Raw genomic sequence first — 19,343 nt, forward strand, 5'->3', positions numbered from 1 at the left:
TCAGCGCTCGATGTCCTGTTTTGCGGAAACTGCCAAAATGTTTGGCCTGGAAGTCAGCCTGAAGAAAACTGAGGTCCTCCATCAGCCAGCTCCCCACCATGACTACCAGCCCCCCCACATCTCCATCGGGCACACAAAACTCAAAACGGTCAACCAGTTTACCTATCTCGGCTGCACCATTTCATCAGATGCAAGGATCGACAACGAGATAGACAACAGACTCGTCAAGGTAAATAGCGCCTTTGGAAGACTACACAAAAGAGTCTGGAAAAACAACCAACTGAAAAACCTCACAAAGATAAGCGTATACAGAGCCGTTGTCATACCCACACTCCTGTTCGGCTCCGAATCATGGGTCCTCTACCGGCATCACCTACGGCTCCTAGAACGCTTCCACCAGCATTGTCTCCGCTCCATCCTCAACATTCATTGGAGCGCTTTCATCCCTAACGTCGAAGTACTCGAGATGGCAGAGGTCGACAGCATCGAGTCCACGCTGCTGAAGATCCAGCTGCGCTGGGTGGGTCACGTCTCCAGAATGGAGGACCATCGCCTTCCAAAGATCGTGTTATATGGCGAGCTCTCCACTGGCCACCGTGACAGAGGTGCACCAAAGAAAAGGTACAAGGACTGCCTAAAGAAATCTCTTGGTGCCTGCCACATTGACCACCGCCAGATATCGCCTCAAACCGTGCATCTTGGCGCCTCACAGTTTGGCGGGCAGCAACCTCCTTTGAAGAAGACTGCAGAGCCCACCTCACTGACAAAAGGCAAAGAAGGAAAAACCCAACACCCAACCCCAACCAACCAATTTTCCCCTGCAATCGCTGCAACCGTGTCTGCCTGTCCCTCATCGGACTTGTCAGCCACCAACAAGCCTGCAGCTGACATGGACATTTACCCCCTCCATAAATCTTCGTCCGCGAAGCCAAGCCAAAGAATTCTATAAGGAGTATGTTTAACAGGCAATACATTTTTTTATTAAAATTGTGCTAGAATGCAATGTCACAATCCAGACTAAATGTGCATCTTGTTTGGTGCATGTGCAGATTGGGTTTGAAAACATGGAGATAATTCTCCAGAAAAACCAGTCTACTCTTTAAGGTCATTAGTGCAAATGACTTCCATCGGAACAGTTCGGTTATGATGGAGGTTGATTTCTATTTCAGAATAAATATCACAACATTACAAATTTTGAAAGCAGTGCAAATGTAGGAATGAAATGGTCAAATATTAAAAACACAAATTAAACATCATGCCACTTGCCTTTTTAAGTTTTATTAGCAATGGTCCCCACCATTATCCAATCGTAATCTTAATATAGATTCACCTTTGTATATTCATCCCCCTACTCTAAAAAAAAATCACAAAATATACAAGTTCTATTGACCTCACTTGATTATCTTCAAAATTAAATTTGGATCTGCCTGTGTCACCTTAACTCAGGGTTTCACTACATGAGGGAGACCAATTCTAAGAACGAGTTTTGGATAAAATAACAAATTGTAATTTTACCTTATTTGGTGGTTTAAAAAAAAAATGCCAGGTCATTATCTGCTACACATGCCTACATAACAATGTCCAATAAAGCTTGCTGACTGTGATGCTATGTAATTAATCCTGATAAAAGTGCAGGCCAGTTGAAAACTTTTTTTAAAACTTTCTTTCCCCAAGGTGCTTTCACAAGACAGTAAAAAAAACTTGTCATTTCTTTAAAATAGATAGTTAAATCAGGTATCTGAAACATAACAGCTCCTACCACTTTCGCTATGTTCTGGTCTTTGAGTACTTTTTAAACAAAAATATTTTGTTTTTCATCAAAAACACAAGGAAATAACAAACTGCTTCAAAAATGTACAGATATCCACCAGCAATCTACATACATGTGATGTTGCTCACCTCCCTCCCTTCTAAAAAAGTGAAAGAGAGAAAAGAAAAAGAACGCTGGGCGGGTTGTCGGTGCTTCCGATGAATATCCGGAGAGGCCTTATGTAATTTTTTTTGTTAATCCATCTATTGGTAGTTTTTGTCAGGGTGTGGCTACAGCTGTGCTCCCGTGTGTGTCAGATTCGGCTGCTATATTTTAACAAAGGTACTATGTCAATTTCCAAGATTGTATGTGATTTTCTTTCCATGCGATACAACTATGCATCTCTGTCGTCCACCTACTAATAAGGAGAGGGGAGTCAGACTTCCAGGTCATTGCTATGCATTTTTCTTTGCTATGGACAAAACAATACGAATTGAATTTGGAATTTGGTTAATTTGTAGCTTGTGTCCATGAGATTCCAAGTAGATACAATGTTGGATCTGGGAGAAAGGTTACTTTTGTTATCCTGGTTAGTATAATCGGCCAAATCCTGTCAAAATAGGGTCACCTTTGTGCAGGACCAGGTTGCGTGAACAAACTATCCTGGCTTCACTCCACACCTGAAACAGCTCTCTGATTTTGCCTTGTGAATCTTTTGTGGTGTGATATAGAGCTGGTGTAGAAAGTTCTAGAAACCAGTCTGTATCTGCAAGTTAATCACTATTGTCATTATCTCTACACCAGTCCAACCAGCATCTCTCATCAATTGTGATGCCCAGGTCTGACTCCCATCTCTCTTGATCTGTGCAGCCCTTTCATAGGGCTTTCATCTTGGGAGTACTTAGTATATTCGGAAATAAATTTGGGTGTGTTTCCCAGTTGAAGCATCCCTTCAACCTCGCTAGGTGCAGGCAGGGTCATTGTAGGGCCCCACCTATTCCTTAGAAACTATTTTAATTGGAGAAAACAATGAAAGGTCCCATAAGACAAATCGTATTTACCATTTAACTGCTCGAAGAACATAAGCTGTCTCCGTTCAATATATCAGATCCTCTGCCAATGCTAAATCTCCAGAATTTTATTGCCCATGAGCAATTCATTAAGAGTCAGTGGCATCCTTGGTGATATTCCCACTTTTTCTCCAATACACTCATTGATCTCATGCCAAATTTTAATCAAATGTTTCAGTATAGGGTAATCTGGGTTTTTTTTGCTATTAATTTAGCATCCCATTTGTAAATGAAATCTTTTGCTATCCTCTCCCCCATCGAGTGCAATCCCATTTGCACTCAAGACGGCAGTTCCCCCTCCTTAAAAAAGGATGAAAGAAACCTCAACTGAGCTACTAGATAGTAGTTCTTAAAATCAGGACACCTTAAAGGCCCTCCCCCCCAAACCAAAAGCTGTAGTCTCATTTCAGTTTTTTTTTAAAAAGGCTATCCAGCGCATTTTTCTATTCCCGATGAATGCCCTTAAGTTATCGTTCAATGTTTTAAAGGAGGATCGTGGTCATGAAATCGGTAGAGACTGGAAGAGGCATTGAAGTCCTGCCATCACCTTCATCTTTATCCAGTTAACCCTCCCCATTAAAGTGATGGGAGGGTCCCAACATCTTGTTAAGTTACCTTCAATCTTCTCCATCATAGGGCGGTAGTTAAGTTTATATAAATTTTCCAGATTGCTATCTATCTTGATTCCTAGATATTTCACACCTCCTACATGCCAACTAAAATTACTGTTTATAGTCAAATTTATTCAATGGCATGATCTTACTTTTTTCTATGTTGGCTTTATAACCTGATATTGTACCATAATACTCCAGTGTGGTAAGTAGTCTTGGCAAAGACCCAGCTGGGTCCGTCAGGTACAGCAACAGGTCATCTGCCATTAGATTTATTTTGTGCTCTAGCTGGCTCGCCCTGAATCCCTTCAACTTTGGATCTTTTCAAATGGCCTCTGCCAATAGTTCAATTGCTAAGACAAACAGTCTTTGAGTACTCTTGATCTCAACCATGGTCACTGAGCTTACAGGCAATTCTCAATATACCCACTTCAATAACACTTTTTCCTCCTTCATGTCTGGTAGTTATTTCCCTCTTAATCACCCATGAAGTTCAAATCACTTCAACACTTGACCCACTCTCCCCACCTCCTCCACCACCCTAACCATTTCCCATTCTCTTGATGACTACACAACAGGAAATTAAGTGCCAGTTACAAAATGATCACAGATATCTCTGCCTCAATCCTTATATCGGATGTCATTTGGAGGTACTAATCACAACATTGCTGATTATGTCACACTCCCTGATCTTGAACGCTTATTTGAACCTTGCCTTCCCACAGTGGAAGTAAGAATCATCATTTGTTCTCTTATTCCTATTCATCCTTTCCCCAGACTTCTGGAATTGAAATAACTTCACCTCAATCAGTCAAACAAAAAAGTCTGCAGACGCAGTGATTGAAGCAAAAACAAGGCTGGAGAAACTCAGTAAGTCAAACAGCATACTTTATGTAGCAAAGATAACAATACAGAACCAAAGTTTTAGGTTTGAGCTCTTCATCACAATATGGGAAAAAGTGTTAGCTGGTGCCTGAATAAAATGGTGTGGGGGGCGGGGGGGGGGAGGTACAGGTGGAGGAACACAGACCCACAGGCAAGAGGTCATAGGTGGATAAAAAAGAATGGACACAACAGAAAACAGGATTGTGAATGGAGAGGGAAGGGGATGGAGAGCTGAAGGAAAGGAAGCAGAGGAATGGAGAAGAGAGGGAGAACAGGGTGTGGTCTAGCAGAACGTGGAGAAGTCTATGTTAATGCCATCAGTTGGAGAGTGCCCGATGGAAAACTAGGTGTTGCTCCTCCAATTTATGTGTAGCCTTGGTTTGCCAGTGCATGAGACCATGGGCAGACATGCCAGAGTGGGAGTGGGGTGCAGAATTGAAATGATTGGCCATTGAGAGGTCAGACAGAGTGAAGGTGCACAGCAAAGCTGTCTCCAGTCTCTCTGATGTAGAGAAGGCCACAACAGAAGCACCAGATGCAGCAGATGACTCCCACAGATTCACAATATTGCTTCACTTGGAAGGACTGTTTGGGGCCACCCAAATGGTGGTGAGGGAGGAGGTGTGGGCACAAAGGTGGCACTACTTAAGGTAACAGGGGAAAGTGCCAAGGGAGCAATTAGTGGGAAGGGATGAATGGACAAGCGAGACACAGAAGGAGCAGTCCCTACGGAAGGTGGAGAAGGAAAGATGGGATCATGTTGGAGGATAATATGCTGAATGCAGAGATTGGTGTGGGTGTAGGCAAGGACAAGGGGAATCTTCTTTTAGTCGTGTCTTGGGGTGGAGCGGACCAGGACAGATGTGTGGGAAATGGAAGAGATGCGGGTAAGGGCTAAGTTGATTGTGGTATAGGTGAAGTCACATTTTTGGAAGGAGGAGGAGCTCTGACGATCTGGAATGGAAGGCATCAACTTGAAATGATTGGCCACTGAGATAATAACTTACCAATAATTGGTCATTCTGCCTTGCCCACAGGTAAAAGAATCACAGGTTTATATATGATGCCATGTATATACTCTGAGAATAAATCTCAAATCGGAATCTTGGGAGCAGATGTGAGAGAGACAGAAAAATTAAGAGAAAGGAATAGAATCCTTACAGGGGACTGGATGTGAAGAAGAGAAGTCAAGATAGTAATGGGAGTTGGTAGGTTAGAGAAAATGTCCATAGAAAGTTTGTCTCCCAAGATGGAGACAGAGAGATCAAGATGGACCAAGTGATTTTAAGGTTAGGGTAAAAGAAGCGGAGTGAATAAAGTTGACAAACTCATCATGGATGCAAGAGGCAGCACAAATATAGTTATCAATGTAGCCAAGAAAGAGTTGAGCAGCCTTGCCTGCGTCGGTTTGCAGGCAAAGCCAACAAAAAGGCAGGCATAGCTGGGATCCATGGCTACTCCTTTGACTTGGAGACAGTGGGATGAATCAAAGAAGGGAAAGAGCATGTTCTGTCATTTAGAAAGAAACAAAGGGCTTTGAAACTTCTGTATGGGAAATGGAGCTGTAGAAAGATTGAACGTCCAGAGTGAAAATGAAGCAGTCATGTTCAGGAAATTGGAAGTTATTGACAAGTCGGAGGGCATGTGAGGTCTCGTGGATGTAGATAGAGAGGGAATGGAACAGGAGGGAAAAAAAAAATCACTTTCAATCCTTCCATAAATCTACAAACTTTTGGAATGTTGCTCAGATTCCACAAAGTAGTAAAGTTAGATAATTCAAGATCATCCATCCTTGAATTCAGTTCCACTCGGGATTTATTATTTTGCAGGAACTCATCACTTCCATTTTATTAATTTGATGAAAGTTATCAAATTACAGTATGTGATGGAAATTTAGCTTTGGAGACATTGTCCACATGCTGAAAATTTACAGGGATGTATAATATTGGATTCTGCATATGTAAACAAGAAAACTAGTCGATGCCAACGCTTGTGCAGCATGCAAGTATTCCTTTATCGTGAAACCCTATCAGGATTAAACTTCAGTCTTGTTTTATTTGCCTCAAATAGTTGCAAATGCTTTTGCTACTCTAGTTACGTACAGCTTTTTAAAAAGTCAAGTATACATTATTATTACTCTCTTAATTTAAAAAAAATACCTTTTCAAATTCCAGAATCATTGCATGTGCAGCAAGGTGCAAGAGAAGGACATTATAATTATTTAAAACACATGATAAAATAACTCATTCAAATGAAGCCAGAGTGTTCAAGCTGCAAAATATCCAACTTTCACTCATATTACAATACAACAGAAGCAACTTGGAGGGGAAAAAAAGGCTTGCTCTCCAAATTAAATGGGAATATTCAAATTTCTGGCAGAATTTAAAACATTTAACAGCATCACAAGAGCTGGGAGGTCCACAAATGCAATTATGACTCAAGGGGTCACCATTTAGCCTATCAGGTACATAATGAAGCGAAAGGAATAATCCCATTTCCCTGTCCTCATTAACATGCATCTCTTCAATTTGCTTTCTCTCACACATGCTCAACTTCCTGATTCTTTTTGCCAAGAGCTTGCCAAAAGCAAGTGGAGATTTACAGTGGGCAATTAATCTACCAGAATGTTTGTGAAACATGGGCAGTCACAGAGAAAATATGGAACCTCTGCAGACATACTGCAAAGCTAATGACACCAATACTTTGCAACATACTTAGTGGGGCAGAATTTATATCCTTTTGCTGTAAGCATGTAGCATTTGGAGGACTTGATTAATACTAACCAAGCCTAATTTCTTTAAGACTAAATTGAAGGACAAACAAAAAATCCCCACATATTAAAATGATGTCAAAGTTAATACAACTCATCAATATTTAAGGCCACACTGATTAAACAAATGATTCTTAATGTAACAAAAATGTTACACAAATAAATTAGATTTACATTTAATTTCTTAGAAAATGTTATTTACTTTCAGTCTTCATAAAATCAAAAGAATACAATGAATTGTTCAGGCTAACTGTTGCAATAAATTCACATGGGACAAAACACACTTAGCTGGTTAATAAAATATTTTTTTTTAAACTTTTAGAAAGGTATAAATATTTAGTGATTATCTGCTCCAATGATGGACATTCATTCTGTGCACAATTATAATGACCAACAAATTATTTACAAATGAAAATTCAGTGAAAGCATTCCAAATGGTCAACCAACAAAATAGAGATGAGTTGTCTTTGTTACTTACTTCATAACTGCTTGCTAAATTTACATCAATTTTCCAAAAAAATAAGCATCTAATCCAGGTTGATTTGTCTTTTCAGGACTTTCAGTTCGTGACCTCCTATTCTTCAATCTTTCTTTCCCCCTGAACTAAGGTCAAGACTGTCTTTACTTTCATAAGTATGCAAAAAGCAAATATTGATCACCTGTTTCCTGCTAAAATTGTTCAGAATTAACCAATTCTGTGCCTGTAATGTGGCTCCATCCCTCAGTTGTTCAGTGAAAACTAAGAGTTCAGCTATGTTTCACCAGAGAAAAGTTACAAAAACCTTTCAAAAATTTTGCTCATTCTTCAGGCCAAGATTCAGAAGTAGCATGCAAAAATAAAATCAGTTCAAGGCAAAAATAGCAAAGAATCCATGAAAGGGGAAAAAAGAGACTGCAGCCAAATTTAGTTATTGAAATTGTTGCCACAGGTGGCTGCAGAGGCCAAGTCATTAGATGTATTTCAGTCTAAGATTGATGGTCCTCCATTATCCAGGGCATCAAAGGGGAGAAGGCCGGGCCGTGGGGCAGAATAAAAAAAATGGATCAGTTCACGATTGAATGGTGGAGCAGACACAATGGGGTGAATGGATTATTTCTAGTCTGATGCCTTCTGATCATTGATTTTAATTATATTACATGAGAAAGCTGTTTTAGCTTGTAAATGGAATGGTTCTACACAAGGCTATTTTAATTTGGAGGAGGATAAACTTTGAAAATATATTAAAAAGTAACATTTTTTTTAAATTTTCACAAAAAAAAACCATGAGATTATCTCAAGTCAATATTATAAGAAAGTAGACTGCACATCAATCTTTGGAGACTCTTCCTCATTTTTAAATATGAAAACCAGAAAGTTGCTGAGTGATTTACTGAGATCGTTCGCATACAAAAGTATTTTCCCAGAATACTTTAACTTCAAATGCAAGTGTAAGGTATCTTTTTTCTCTTTATCTTTGAAGATTCTCTTGAATTAGAGATTTTAAATAAACACAGATACCATGTGCAGGATTTTTAGAAAATCCGAGTATCACATCTTGCACAAGTGTCTCACACATGAATTTATAATCACAAAACTTTAACTACATCCCCTAACCAAAAGTCTTTTGTGATGTCATAATAACATCATCAAGTGCTGCCAAACAACATTTCTGGGCTCAGAAAGAGAAACCTTAAAAATGAAAGATGGCCTAGAGGTGAATGTCAGCCATACTACCACATCAGAGCCGAGTTGAGTGCTATCATTGGGCTTCTACTCAGACAGGGCAAAATTATCATTCCTCAATCACTGTGACAAGAGATGCTGAAAAGGGTGCATGAGGGGCACCTTGGAATGGAAAAATGCAAAAAGGCGGGCCAGAATTGCTATTTATTGGCCTGGGATAAAGACTTACATTGACAGGATGGTTTCAACCTATGAGGCCTGTTTGAAACATCATGCAAAGCAACCCATGATAACAACCAACTTACCAATAAAACCATGGCAGAAAGTTGGGACTGATCTATTCCACATGGATGGTTATTGATCATCTATCGAACTAGGCGGAGATTATGCTGCTTCCTAATACATCTCCTGCTTGTCTGATCAAATACATGATATTGATTTTTCCAAGACATGAAATTCATCAAATTGTCTGCAGTGATAATGAACCATGCTACAATTGTTGAGAATTCCAGAACTTTGCAGAAGAATATGATTTTCAACATGACTTTCAAGTCCTCTGCATCCACAATCAAATGCTAAAGCAGAGAAAGGAGTGCACATAGTTAAACAGTTGCTCAAGAAAGCACTAGACAGTGGCTCAGATCCTTATCTAGCTCTATTGAGTTATAGAGCTTTGCTACTTGAACAGGGCATGTCACCTGCTGAACTACGCACTACAGTTACCCACTTTGCAGGCCCAAAAAAAAATAGATGTTGAAGACATCAAAAAGAAACAAAAGCATCTGAAATGGAGACAAAAAGCAAAGCAAACTACAGTACAACTCCGATTATCCAAAATGGTCGGTATTAGGCCTATTTCAGATAAACTTTTTTTTTCTCTCTAGAGAACCAGTCTTCTTTTTTTTTTTAAAGTCAGGTAGCAACAGCAAATCTCGTAGCAGTGTTTAAACAGCAACAAAAAACAAGGGAAGGCTTTTTAAGCATTAAAATAAGCATCACAAAAAAAATGCTGGCTGCCACCGAGAGCCTGACTTCCCCAATCAGTTCGGCACCAAAAAAAATTTTGGATAAATGAGGATTTCTGATTTGATTCATTTATCCTCATTTATCCAAAATTTATTGTGCGACTTAGAGATTCCAACACTTGGGACAAAAAGGCCACTGTTCTGGAAGTAAATCCAAGCTACTACACGGTCAGAACAGATAACTATCTAATACTGAGAAGGAATCGAAAGAGCCTGCTGAAAACGCAAGAGGCACTGCAGGAATAGACAAATGCACAAAATCCAGATTGCACAGCGACAGAGGAAACCCCGCCAGTGCTAGGCAGTAGTGGACCAGCAGAGCCGACACAAGCACCTCTGTTAAGAAGATCCACATGTGTTATCAAAACACCTGACAAACTGCATCTCTAAAAGAAAAAGAACTGCACACTTAAAAAGTTTGTGCTTCTGATGTTGTGTTTACATTGGTGTTGAACTTTAAATTGAAATACTGCATTAGTGTGTAATGTTGTTAGATTAAACATCTCAAGGAAAAGGGGTATAGTGCTAGAATACTAGTGATCCTCCTGACTACTAGAGGGAGTCGTAGACTAGTATGTTGCAGCTGAGGATGATTTAAGATGGATGCTTCCACACAGTCCTAAGTGAATTCTTTAGCTAATAATGCTTATTTGTTTTCAAAGAACCCAAGTTTCTTTATTACAATAAAAATAAACATCACACTAAGTATCAGACAATTCAAAAGCAAAATTTGCAGTTACCGTATATTTTGGCATAAAAGTCGAGTCGTGAAACAAAAAAAAACAAAAAATGGGGGTCAACATAAGTCATATATTCTTTTGAGACCTTAAATTCAGATCAAAATCCAATTTGCGCTGATCCAGCATACAAGTTAACAACTGAAAAACCAATTTGGCCTATGTCGACCCTTTAAAAAAAAATCTGACTGCAACAGATTTTCATTGAGATTTTTATTGAAAACATCACAAATAGCACCCTTCAAAATTACTATCATTGTCTGAAAACAACAACACATTTAGAATCCTTCAAAAAAACACTCTTCCTATCATCGTCTGAAACGAAGATGACAGCAAGCAAATCCAAACTCTCACTGTTTAAACAGTCATCATAAGGGTCCCAGTCTGTATCTGATGAGGTGGTTTAAGTTTCATCATCAGTGTCCCACAATAAATCATATTCCGAGCCATCAATTACACAAGAGATACCGCACTTTTTAAATTATTTTAATCAGTCTCTACTTTGTCCCATGTCTTGAGCACAAAGTTACACAGCATAGCAAGTGATACACCTTTTCCCCACCTTTCGTAAACGACTTCTGCACTCTGTATTCTATCCCTCGCGCACATGATGCTTGAGTGGCTTGTTCAAGCAGACATTGAGAGGTTGCAATATAAACATCAAATCAGGATAACTGCCATGTAAGTATTATGTCATGCTAACCTACTTTTAGTGTTCTCAGTTAAGTAGCTACGAAACATACCCCAGACCATAAAACTCTGTTCTTTGCATAAACTGCCTGTTCCACACATGCTCTATCCATAGTTATACACCATTTTCATCCACCCATCCTTTTTCATGAAAATGTGCAAAAATACCTGCAGGGAATTTCATTTTTGGTTTAATTTTGCATTTGAAGAATTCCACGGGCTCTTAACTTTTTCCCGTCAGCCATGCACGATAAACCTGGTCCTTTCATGGGTTGTACTTCTGGTATGCACAGTTTTAACACCTTTCCATTCCACTGTTCTATTGCCTATCATGTCAAAATTCATGCAGGTTTCGTCTACATTTCCAAACTGGTATTTCTGCCAGTTTTGCATAATAAACTGGTGAAAACTTACAACTTTATGGTCAAGATCTTTTAGTAGTTTCTGTGCAATTTTTGTTTTTTGGCATAATGCCGGACTTTTCCTGTTCATGAAACGATGGCATCAGCTGACTGTAGCCTCAAAATCTTCAAAGGTCTGGGTGTGACTTGGCCCTACTGCAGTGAAAATGTTCTTATTTGATTTCAGGCGACAAAGAGGTGAATCTTGCCTCTGTTCACATACCCATTCTGCCACACGATTTTCCAACTCTGACCAATGATTGATTCTTTTTCTGAAAGAACATGGCCTTTTTGGTATTTTTCTTAAAGTTTCTCCTTTCTTCCTCTAATCTCTTACCAACTTCTCAGGCCCATCAAATTTTCTTGCAGTAGCACAATTGCTTGTTTTCTTGGCCGTCTCAGGCATTGCAAGCTTTGGGGGGGGGGGGGGGGGGGCATCAACTTATATGCCAGTCTACAGGGGACATCAGGCACCCAGAAAATTGGGATCAAATTATACACCAGATATACCTTAAAATCCTTATAATGAGGCTGAAAAAAGAGGTACGACGTACATGCCAAAATATATGGTATCTATGGAGAGAGAATCACAGCTAATATTTCACGACATGATCAAGTCGGATGATGGGTCATTGACACAAACTTTTACACTTTTATTTTGCGCAACACACAACCAATATGGAATTTTAGATAGAGGTGGATCTCAGCTTCCAAATGGAAATTTTTTTTCCAGAATACTGCAAGGGCCTGAATCAACAATAAGCAGAATAATGGTGGGGAGTCAGAAATCCATCCATGCATCACCAGGTAATGATCATCAGTGCCACCTTTATTCACAACATAGTCATCCCCTGCAGAACTTTCATCAAGATCAAACTATTCACCATCAAACTGGAGCCAAATCCATATCATCAGTTTTATTGCCAGCATCTTGCTTCAATGAGCACCGAGAGGGGGCAAAGTGCACAGATTCTGATCCCATCATAAACTGGCTCATGTCTAGGAGATGTTTAAAGAATAGGAGGAAAGGGAAAAGAACTGTTTTGATTCCAAGTTACAAAAGGAAAATAAAAAATGAAGAGACAAAAAAAGCTTCTCGTCAACTGGTCTTCCCAATACCCACTAAGCTACTGAGAACAAAGAGTTTGTTTCTACACTATTTTGGCAGCAATCCATGTACTTCAGTCTCATTTCAATTTTCAAGTCCTTGTGCTGATCAGTCCATCCAGTCAAAAAATGGTAAACAGATTCAAGTATTGGATCAACATCTGGGTCATCACATCAAAAATGCAGTTAATAAAAACACATACAGGAATACCAAAAAGGATAGATATATTAAGACAGCCTTAATACTTTTAATCAGTACCACACACAACTACACTAACATATCATGGAAATATTCCTCAGTCATACAATTTTGGCTCCAATTTAAATAGCTATTCCCTGACCAACACAACATCACCTCTAATTCAAGGAACAATTAACTATAAAATAAAAGCTATTCTAAATTAATCATTAATTCATAAACAAAAAAAAGCATACAGTAATTAACTGACATAATCTATATTACAAAAAATGAATATATTGAAATATACTAAAATGTATTTACATTTTCCTCTCAGATCACATATCCTAAAATACTGCAAAAAAAAAATCAAATACCACAGAGGATATTAATGAGTTCATCCAAATACAATTCCATTCAACCCATACCTTGTAAAATAATTCCTAACAATAGACATTGTACTCTCTATGCAACCAAAATTCTTTCTGCAGAAATTACATATGTTTAGGATTGCACTAATTGTTAACCCTAACCTAATGGAAAAAATTAAAAAGTACTCATTGTGACACAGGTTGATTACATCAGTCCATGGTTACACATTTGAAAGTTTCCCAATGTTATTAGGATAATAACCATTTTCATGGAGCTATCTGGATTATACATCTATTCACTCTGGCTCTTGTAAGGACTCCATCCCTTTCCTCTCAATTTTTCTGCCTCCACTACATCTGTTCCCAGGTCTTAGCCTCTTGGAAATCCAAATCACCTTTATTTAAGAAACATGACTGGCCCTCCCACCCACTTCCCCCCAATTGATAAAGCCCTTGCTTGCATCCCCTCCTTATCAGTCTCATCCCACTTCCTCACAGATAGAACAAGGACCTCACTTTCCTTCCCATCATCCTCAGCATCTGACATATTTGCCTGCGCACTTCACCAGCATTCTTCCCACTCCTCTCCACTGGTGGTCCAAGGGTTAAGGGAAGTCTGGAGTAACTCAAGGAATATTTAAGGTGATTTGTGTGCAAAACAAATTTGAGAACCACCAGGATAGGAAATAATTGTTCTTTTCTTTGGCTTGGCTTCGCGGACGAAGATTTATGGAGGGGGTAAAAAGTCCACGTCAGCTGCAGGCTCGTTTGTGGCTGACCAGTCCGATGCGGGACAGGCAGACACGATTGCAGCGGTTGCAAGGGAAAATTGGTTGGTTGGGGTTGGGTGTTGGGTTTTTCCTCCTTTGCCTTTTGTCAGTGAGGTGGGCTCTGCGGTCTTCTTCAAAGGAGGCTGCTGCCCGCCAAACTGTGAGGCGCCAAGATGCACGGTTTGAGGCGTTATCAGCCCACTGGCGGTGGTCAATGTGGCAGGCACCAAGAGATTTCTTTAGGCAGTCCTTGTACCTTTTCTTTGGTGCACCTCTGTCACGGTGGCCAGTGGAGAGCTCGCCATATAATACGATCTTGGGAAGGCGATGGTCCTCCATTCTGGAGACGTGACCCATCCAGCGCAGCTGGATCTTCAGCAGCGTGGACTCGGTGCTGTCGACCTCTGCCATCTCGAGTACCTCGACGTTAGGGGTGTGAGCGCTCCAATGGATGTTGAGGATGGAGCGGAGACAACGCTGGTGGAAGCGTTCTAGGAGCCGTAGGTGGTGCCGGTAGAGGACCCATGATTCGGAGCCGAACAGGAGTGTGGGTATGACAACGGCTCTGTATACGCTTATCTTTGTGAGGTTTTTCAGTTGGTTGTTTTTCCAGACTCTTTTGTGTAGTCTTCCAAAGGCGCTATTTGCCTTGGCGAGTCTGTTGTCTATCTCATTGTCGATCCTTGCATCTGATGAAATGGTGCAGCCGAGATAGGTAAACTGGTTGACCGTTTTGAGTTTTGTGTGCCCGATGGAGATGTGGGGGGGCTGGTAGTCATGGTGGGGAGCTGGCTGATGGAGGACCTCAGTTTTCTTCAGGCTGACTTCCAGGCCAAACATTTTGGCAGTTTCCGCAAAGCAGGACGTCAAGCGCTGAAGAGCTGGCTCTGAATGGGCAACTAAAGCGGCATCATCTGCAAAGAGTAGTTCACGGACAAGTTTCTCTTGTGTCTTGGTGTGAGCTTGCAGGCGCCTCAGATTGAAGAGACTGCCATCCGTGCGGTACCGGATGTAAACAGCGTCTTCATTGTTGGGGTCTTTCATGGCTTGGTTCAGCATCATGCTGAAGAAGATTGAAAAGAGGGTTGGTGCGAGAACACAGCCTTGCTTCACGCCATTGTTAATGGAGAAGGGTTCAGAGAGCTCATTGCTGTATCTGACCCGACCTTGTTGGTTTTCGTGCAGTTGGATAATCATGTTGAGGAACTTTGGGGGACATCCGATGCGCTCTAGTATTTGCCAAAGCCCTTTCCTGCTCACGGTGTCGAAGGCTTTGGTGAGGTCAACAAAGGTGATGTAGAGTCCTTTGTTTTGTTCTCTGCACTTTTCTTGGAGCTGTCTGAGGGCAAAGACCATGTCAGTGGTTCCTCTGTTTGCGCGAAAGCCGCACTGTGATTCTGGGAGAATATTCTCGGCGACACTAGGTATTATTCTATTTAGTAGAATCCTAGCGAAGATTTTGCCTGCAATGGAGAGCAACGTGATTCCCCTGTAGTTTGAGCAGTCTGATTTCTCGCCTTTGTTTTTGTACAGGGTGATGATGGTGGCATCACGAAGATCTTGAGGCAGTTTACCTTGGTCCCAACAAAGCTTGAAAAACTCATGCAGTTTGGCATGCAGAGTTTTGCCGCCAGCCTTCCAGACTTCTGGGGGGATTCCATCCATACCTGCTGCTTTGCCACTTTTCAGTTGTTCGATTGCCTTATATGTCTCATCCAGGGTTGGAACCTCATCCAGCTCTAGCCTTAGGGGCTGTTGAGGGAGCTGGAGCATTGTACCAATAATTGTACCAATGTTACAAATCACATTGTCAAAGCAAAATACTGCACGTGCTGAAGAATTCCAAACTTATTATGTAATCAGAGTTCTGGTGGGACAGAATAGAGGAGGTGCAAAAGAGGAAAAGTATTCTGATAGAATGCAAAATTGGAGAGATTTAAATGTTCAGCAGTGCCACATTGAACTGCAGTATTAAAAAATGTTTCAGGAAATAATCCGACATGACCCACTTTTTCAATTTTAATTATTACATTTATTTTCAATTAGCTGGATTGCAATAGTAAAAAAAAGCTTAATAGATGCTTTATCGAATATGTGCAGGTCAAACTTCAGAAAAATTACACCGTCTTCTGCCACCTTTACATTATGTCAAACCAATTTCCTCATATATTTTTTCAACAGTAATATTTGCAACAATTGGTACAAATTTTAAACTTCAGAATGCTAAAACTCGAAGACAATTGTTATATTAAAGTTAACCTGATCATTAAGAAAAGTACCATTTAAAGTACAGACTGGAAGATGTATGAATTTGTGTGTAAACACTTGATTTACATTAATACTTTCATGTAGCATGCTTATATAAACATTATTTTTAATTTAGATATAAAGCAAGGTAACAGGAAATTTCGGCCCACGAGTGCCGCCCAATTACACCTGATTGACCTACAGCACCTGGTATGTTTTTGAATGGAGGGAGGAAACCCAAGTCCCCAGAGAAGGCTCACAAAGACACAGCTTACAGACAGCATGGGATTCAAACCCCGGTCCCGATCACTGGCAGTGTGAAGGTGTTGCGTTAACTGCTACGCCAACTGTGCCACCCTGCTACTCTATATTGCCATCTTAAAAATGGGATGGGACAATAGCTAAAAGCAGATGACATAGCTATAAATTTTAGATTAGTAATATACGGAATCATTACTTTCTCCAAACAGCTAAGCATTAGGCTGCACCAAAAATAAGGATCATGTCGTATTTAAATCTGTCCTTCAACACAATTTAATGTAAGCATTTACAAACAGGAATCCCACTATCAAACTTCAACAAATTTACAATCTCTTGAAATGGAAGTTGCAAACTCTTGAACATGTGTGAACCATGTTTCAGAACCTATATATTATGTAACAAAACAAGCAGCTGGAATGGCGGCCCCCGGGGTGGCGGCCCCCGGGGTGGCGGCCCCCGGGGTGGCGGCCCCCGGGGTGGCGGCCCCCGGGGTGGCGGCCCCCGGGGTGGCGGCCCCCGGGGTGGCGGCCCCCGGGGTGGCGGCCCCCGGGGTGGCGGCCCCCGGGGTGGCGGCCCCCGGGGTGGCGGCCCCCGGGGTGGCGGCCCCCGGGGTGGCGGCCCCCGGGGTGGCGGCATACATTCTGCATCATAGATTTAATGACAAATCAATTTCATTATTAGTCACTAACCAATCACATTTGGCCTGACTTCACAAAATAGGTTTTCACAAAGAAAGATCCAACTAATTAGTCAAATTTCCTACCTACCAAATTGGACTGAAAACAAATTGGATTGCCTCTGCTGTGTTCTTCTACAATTATGTAACAAAACAAATCATAATCTTCTGGCCAATGCTTATTTATTGTAATTCACTTTTTCCTACTGGCAAAATTATAGTTGCATTCACAGTACCAAATTCATCAGATTAAAATGGTATTTCACGACATCACAAGAGAACAATTAATTATGCTGCCAACCTACTTTTTATGTAGCCGGGGATCAAATGGGGGATGCTGTGCTCCATAAACTTGTTGTATACTATGGAAACAAAAAAAAACATGCCATATAAGTGTAAAAAATGAATTAAGCAAGCATCATTTACACTTCATATTGCAAATCAGGAGAAAAAAAATTCCAATTCATATCATTAATGATTTGCATGTGGATTGAGTTATGATCTTCCCAAATGAAGGGATGTACTGCAAACAAAAATAGTTATAGAAGAAATAGTATTTTCTTCCCCATTGCAGTGACATTTGTTTCCAATTGAAATAAAATTTAGATTTTAATTTAAAGGGTTTCAGAGAATCATCCATCACCCAATTTCTCCACAAGTCAGAATTGTCCATTTACCATAGTAATGTGCAATGTATTGCTATAATTCTTCCATTTCATTGCATATTCACCCTAACACGACCTATAATTAAACTAATGGAACATGTATTCAATCATGAATGAATAGCACAAATTATAATTAGTTTGAAAATATTTTTTAAATGTACCATAGAAGTTGAGTAAAGTTGGATCTCTGTAAATCAGGTTATCCATAACTTGGGCAGCAAATGAACACTCTCCCTTTAACTGGAATTAATTCCAGGCTGTATTTTTTTTTTAATTGACATTTCCATTTAATTTCAAGTGGAATCAAGCCAGATACAGAACACGGTGACTTTCAAATGTGGCACAATATTGTAATGCTATGTCACTAAACTAAAAAAAATAATAATAATGTACCTGGATTCTTCTAGTGTCATTATATTTATTTTGTTTCAAGAATTTTATACTGGAAACTACTTTTTTCTGTCAATACTAATGTTAATGTACAGTGTGACGAATGTGTTCTGATTAACCTTTAGTCTAATGCTAAAACTATATTTCATGTATATATATATATCTTAGTAAAAGTTAGTTTTGGGTGGACATGACTTATTTACATTGTTCTTTGCAGCTGGTAGCTGGCTTCAGCATCAACAAGTTCATTTACACTTTAAACACCAATGATCACAGGAGAAGAGATAAAAGATTTTTATGATGGATCTCGAAAAAAAAATGGAACAATGGATTGTTTGCTTGATTTTACAAGAAGCCATTTTGTTAGTAAATTCCAAACAGCCCAGAAACAGAAGAGAAACATCAAACAAGGTTAATTACTTTGATTCCTTAAGTAAGTGGACAGAGATGCTTTTAGCACACAAGTGTCAAAAGGCATTATGAGCTTCAAAGACAGAAATTATGTCACACACTATGTGATATGAGAGATTTGCAAGAAATGCATTATCAAAATGAGAGCCAAAGAGACAGTTCAAGGGAACTCGCCGTTCTGTTCAGACAGGATTGAAAACAGCAATATTTCCTCCAGAGGATCAAAAAGCTGCCTATGTTACATCTGAAAAAGTGGAAACAGAATAAGTGGCTTTGAAATAAGTAAGACCACTTCCAACTCTCTTTAAATAAAGAGGGCAGTTTCATCATTTGAAAAACAGATTCCAGTCTTCAATAAAAAAAATGGCATGTAAATAAAATCTCTCTGAAAGACAAATCATCAAAAGAATTGTGAGATAAAGAGGCCTGAAGATATGCTGTTTAAAAGTGCTTCATAATTATTTCAGAACTGAAAATTTAAGACCTTAAACCAAGACCAAAATTATGCTGAAGTTTTAAAATGGACTTATCAGAGTTTGAATTTAAACATACATACACACACATATTTACATTTGCACATAGTGGGGGTTTAAGTTAGAGATAAGTAAGAAAGGTCATGTTATTATTGGTTGAATAAAAACTGTCATTCTGAATTTACCATAACC

At 39.8% G+C, this 19,343-nt stretch overlaps 1 protein-coding gene and 1 long non-coding RNA gene across 16 annotated transcripts in view; one reads left to right on the forward strand and one right to left on the reverse strand.

Moving 5' to 3' along the window:
• The window catches only part of LOC138765077 (TBC1 domain family member 22B-like), a 209,502-nt gene that overhangs the window by 181,184 nt on the left and 8,975 nt on the right, over positions 1–19,343 (reverse strand). For 3 of the 14 annotated variants that reach the window (XM_069941759.1, XM_069941765.1, XM_069941760.1), the window contains exon 2: positions 17,518–17,574. The exons of 1 other annotated variant lie outside the window; for it this stretch is intronic. In XM_069941759.1, the coding sequence (XP_069797860.1) occupies positions 17,518–17,574 (57 nt within the window). 10 more of the 14 variants (XM_069941766.1, XM_069941762.1, XM_069941770.1 and 7 more) reach the window with 10 other exon arrangements.
• Positions 1,646–19,290, forward strand: LOC138765079 (uncharacterized). 2 transcript variants are annotated; one of them, XR_011358463.1, is made up of 4 exons: positions 1,646–2,092; positions 4,209–4,301; positions 16,412–16,485; positions 18,485–19,290. It is a non-coding gene; the product is annotated as an uncharacterized lncRNA (long non-coding RNA). The 2 variants fall into 2 exon arrangements; XR_011358464.1 differs by lacking the exon at positions 16,412–16,485 and having other exon boundaries at positions 1,652–2,092.

Source organism: Narcine bancroftii, chromosome 5 (genome assembly GCF_036971445.1).
Source record: "Narcine bancroftii isolate sNarBan1 chromosome 5, sNarBan1.hap1, whole genome shotgun sequence".
Lineage (NCBI taxonomy): Eukaryota > Metazoa > Chordata > Chondrichthyes > Torpediniformes > Narcinidae > Narcine > Narcine bancroftii.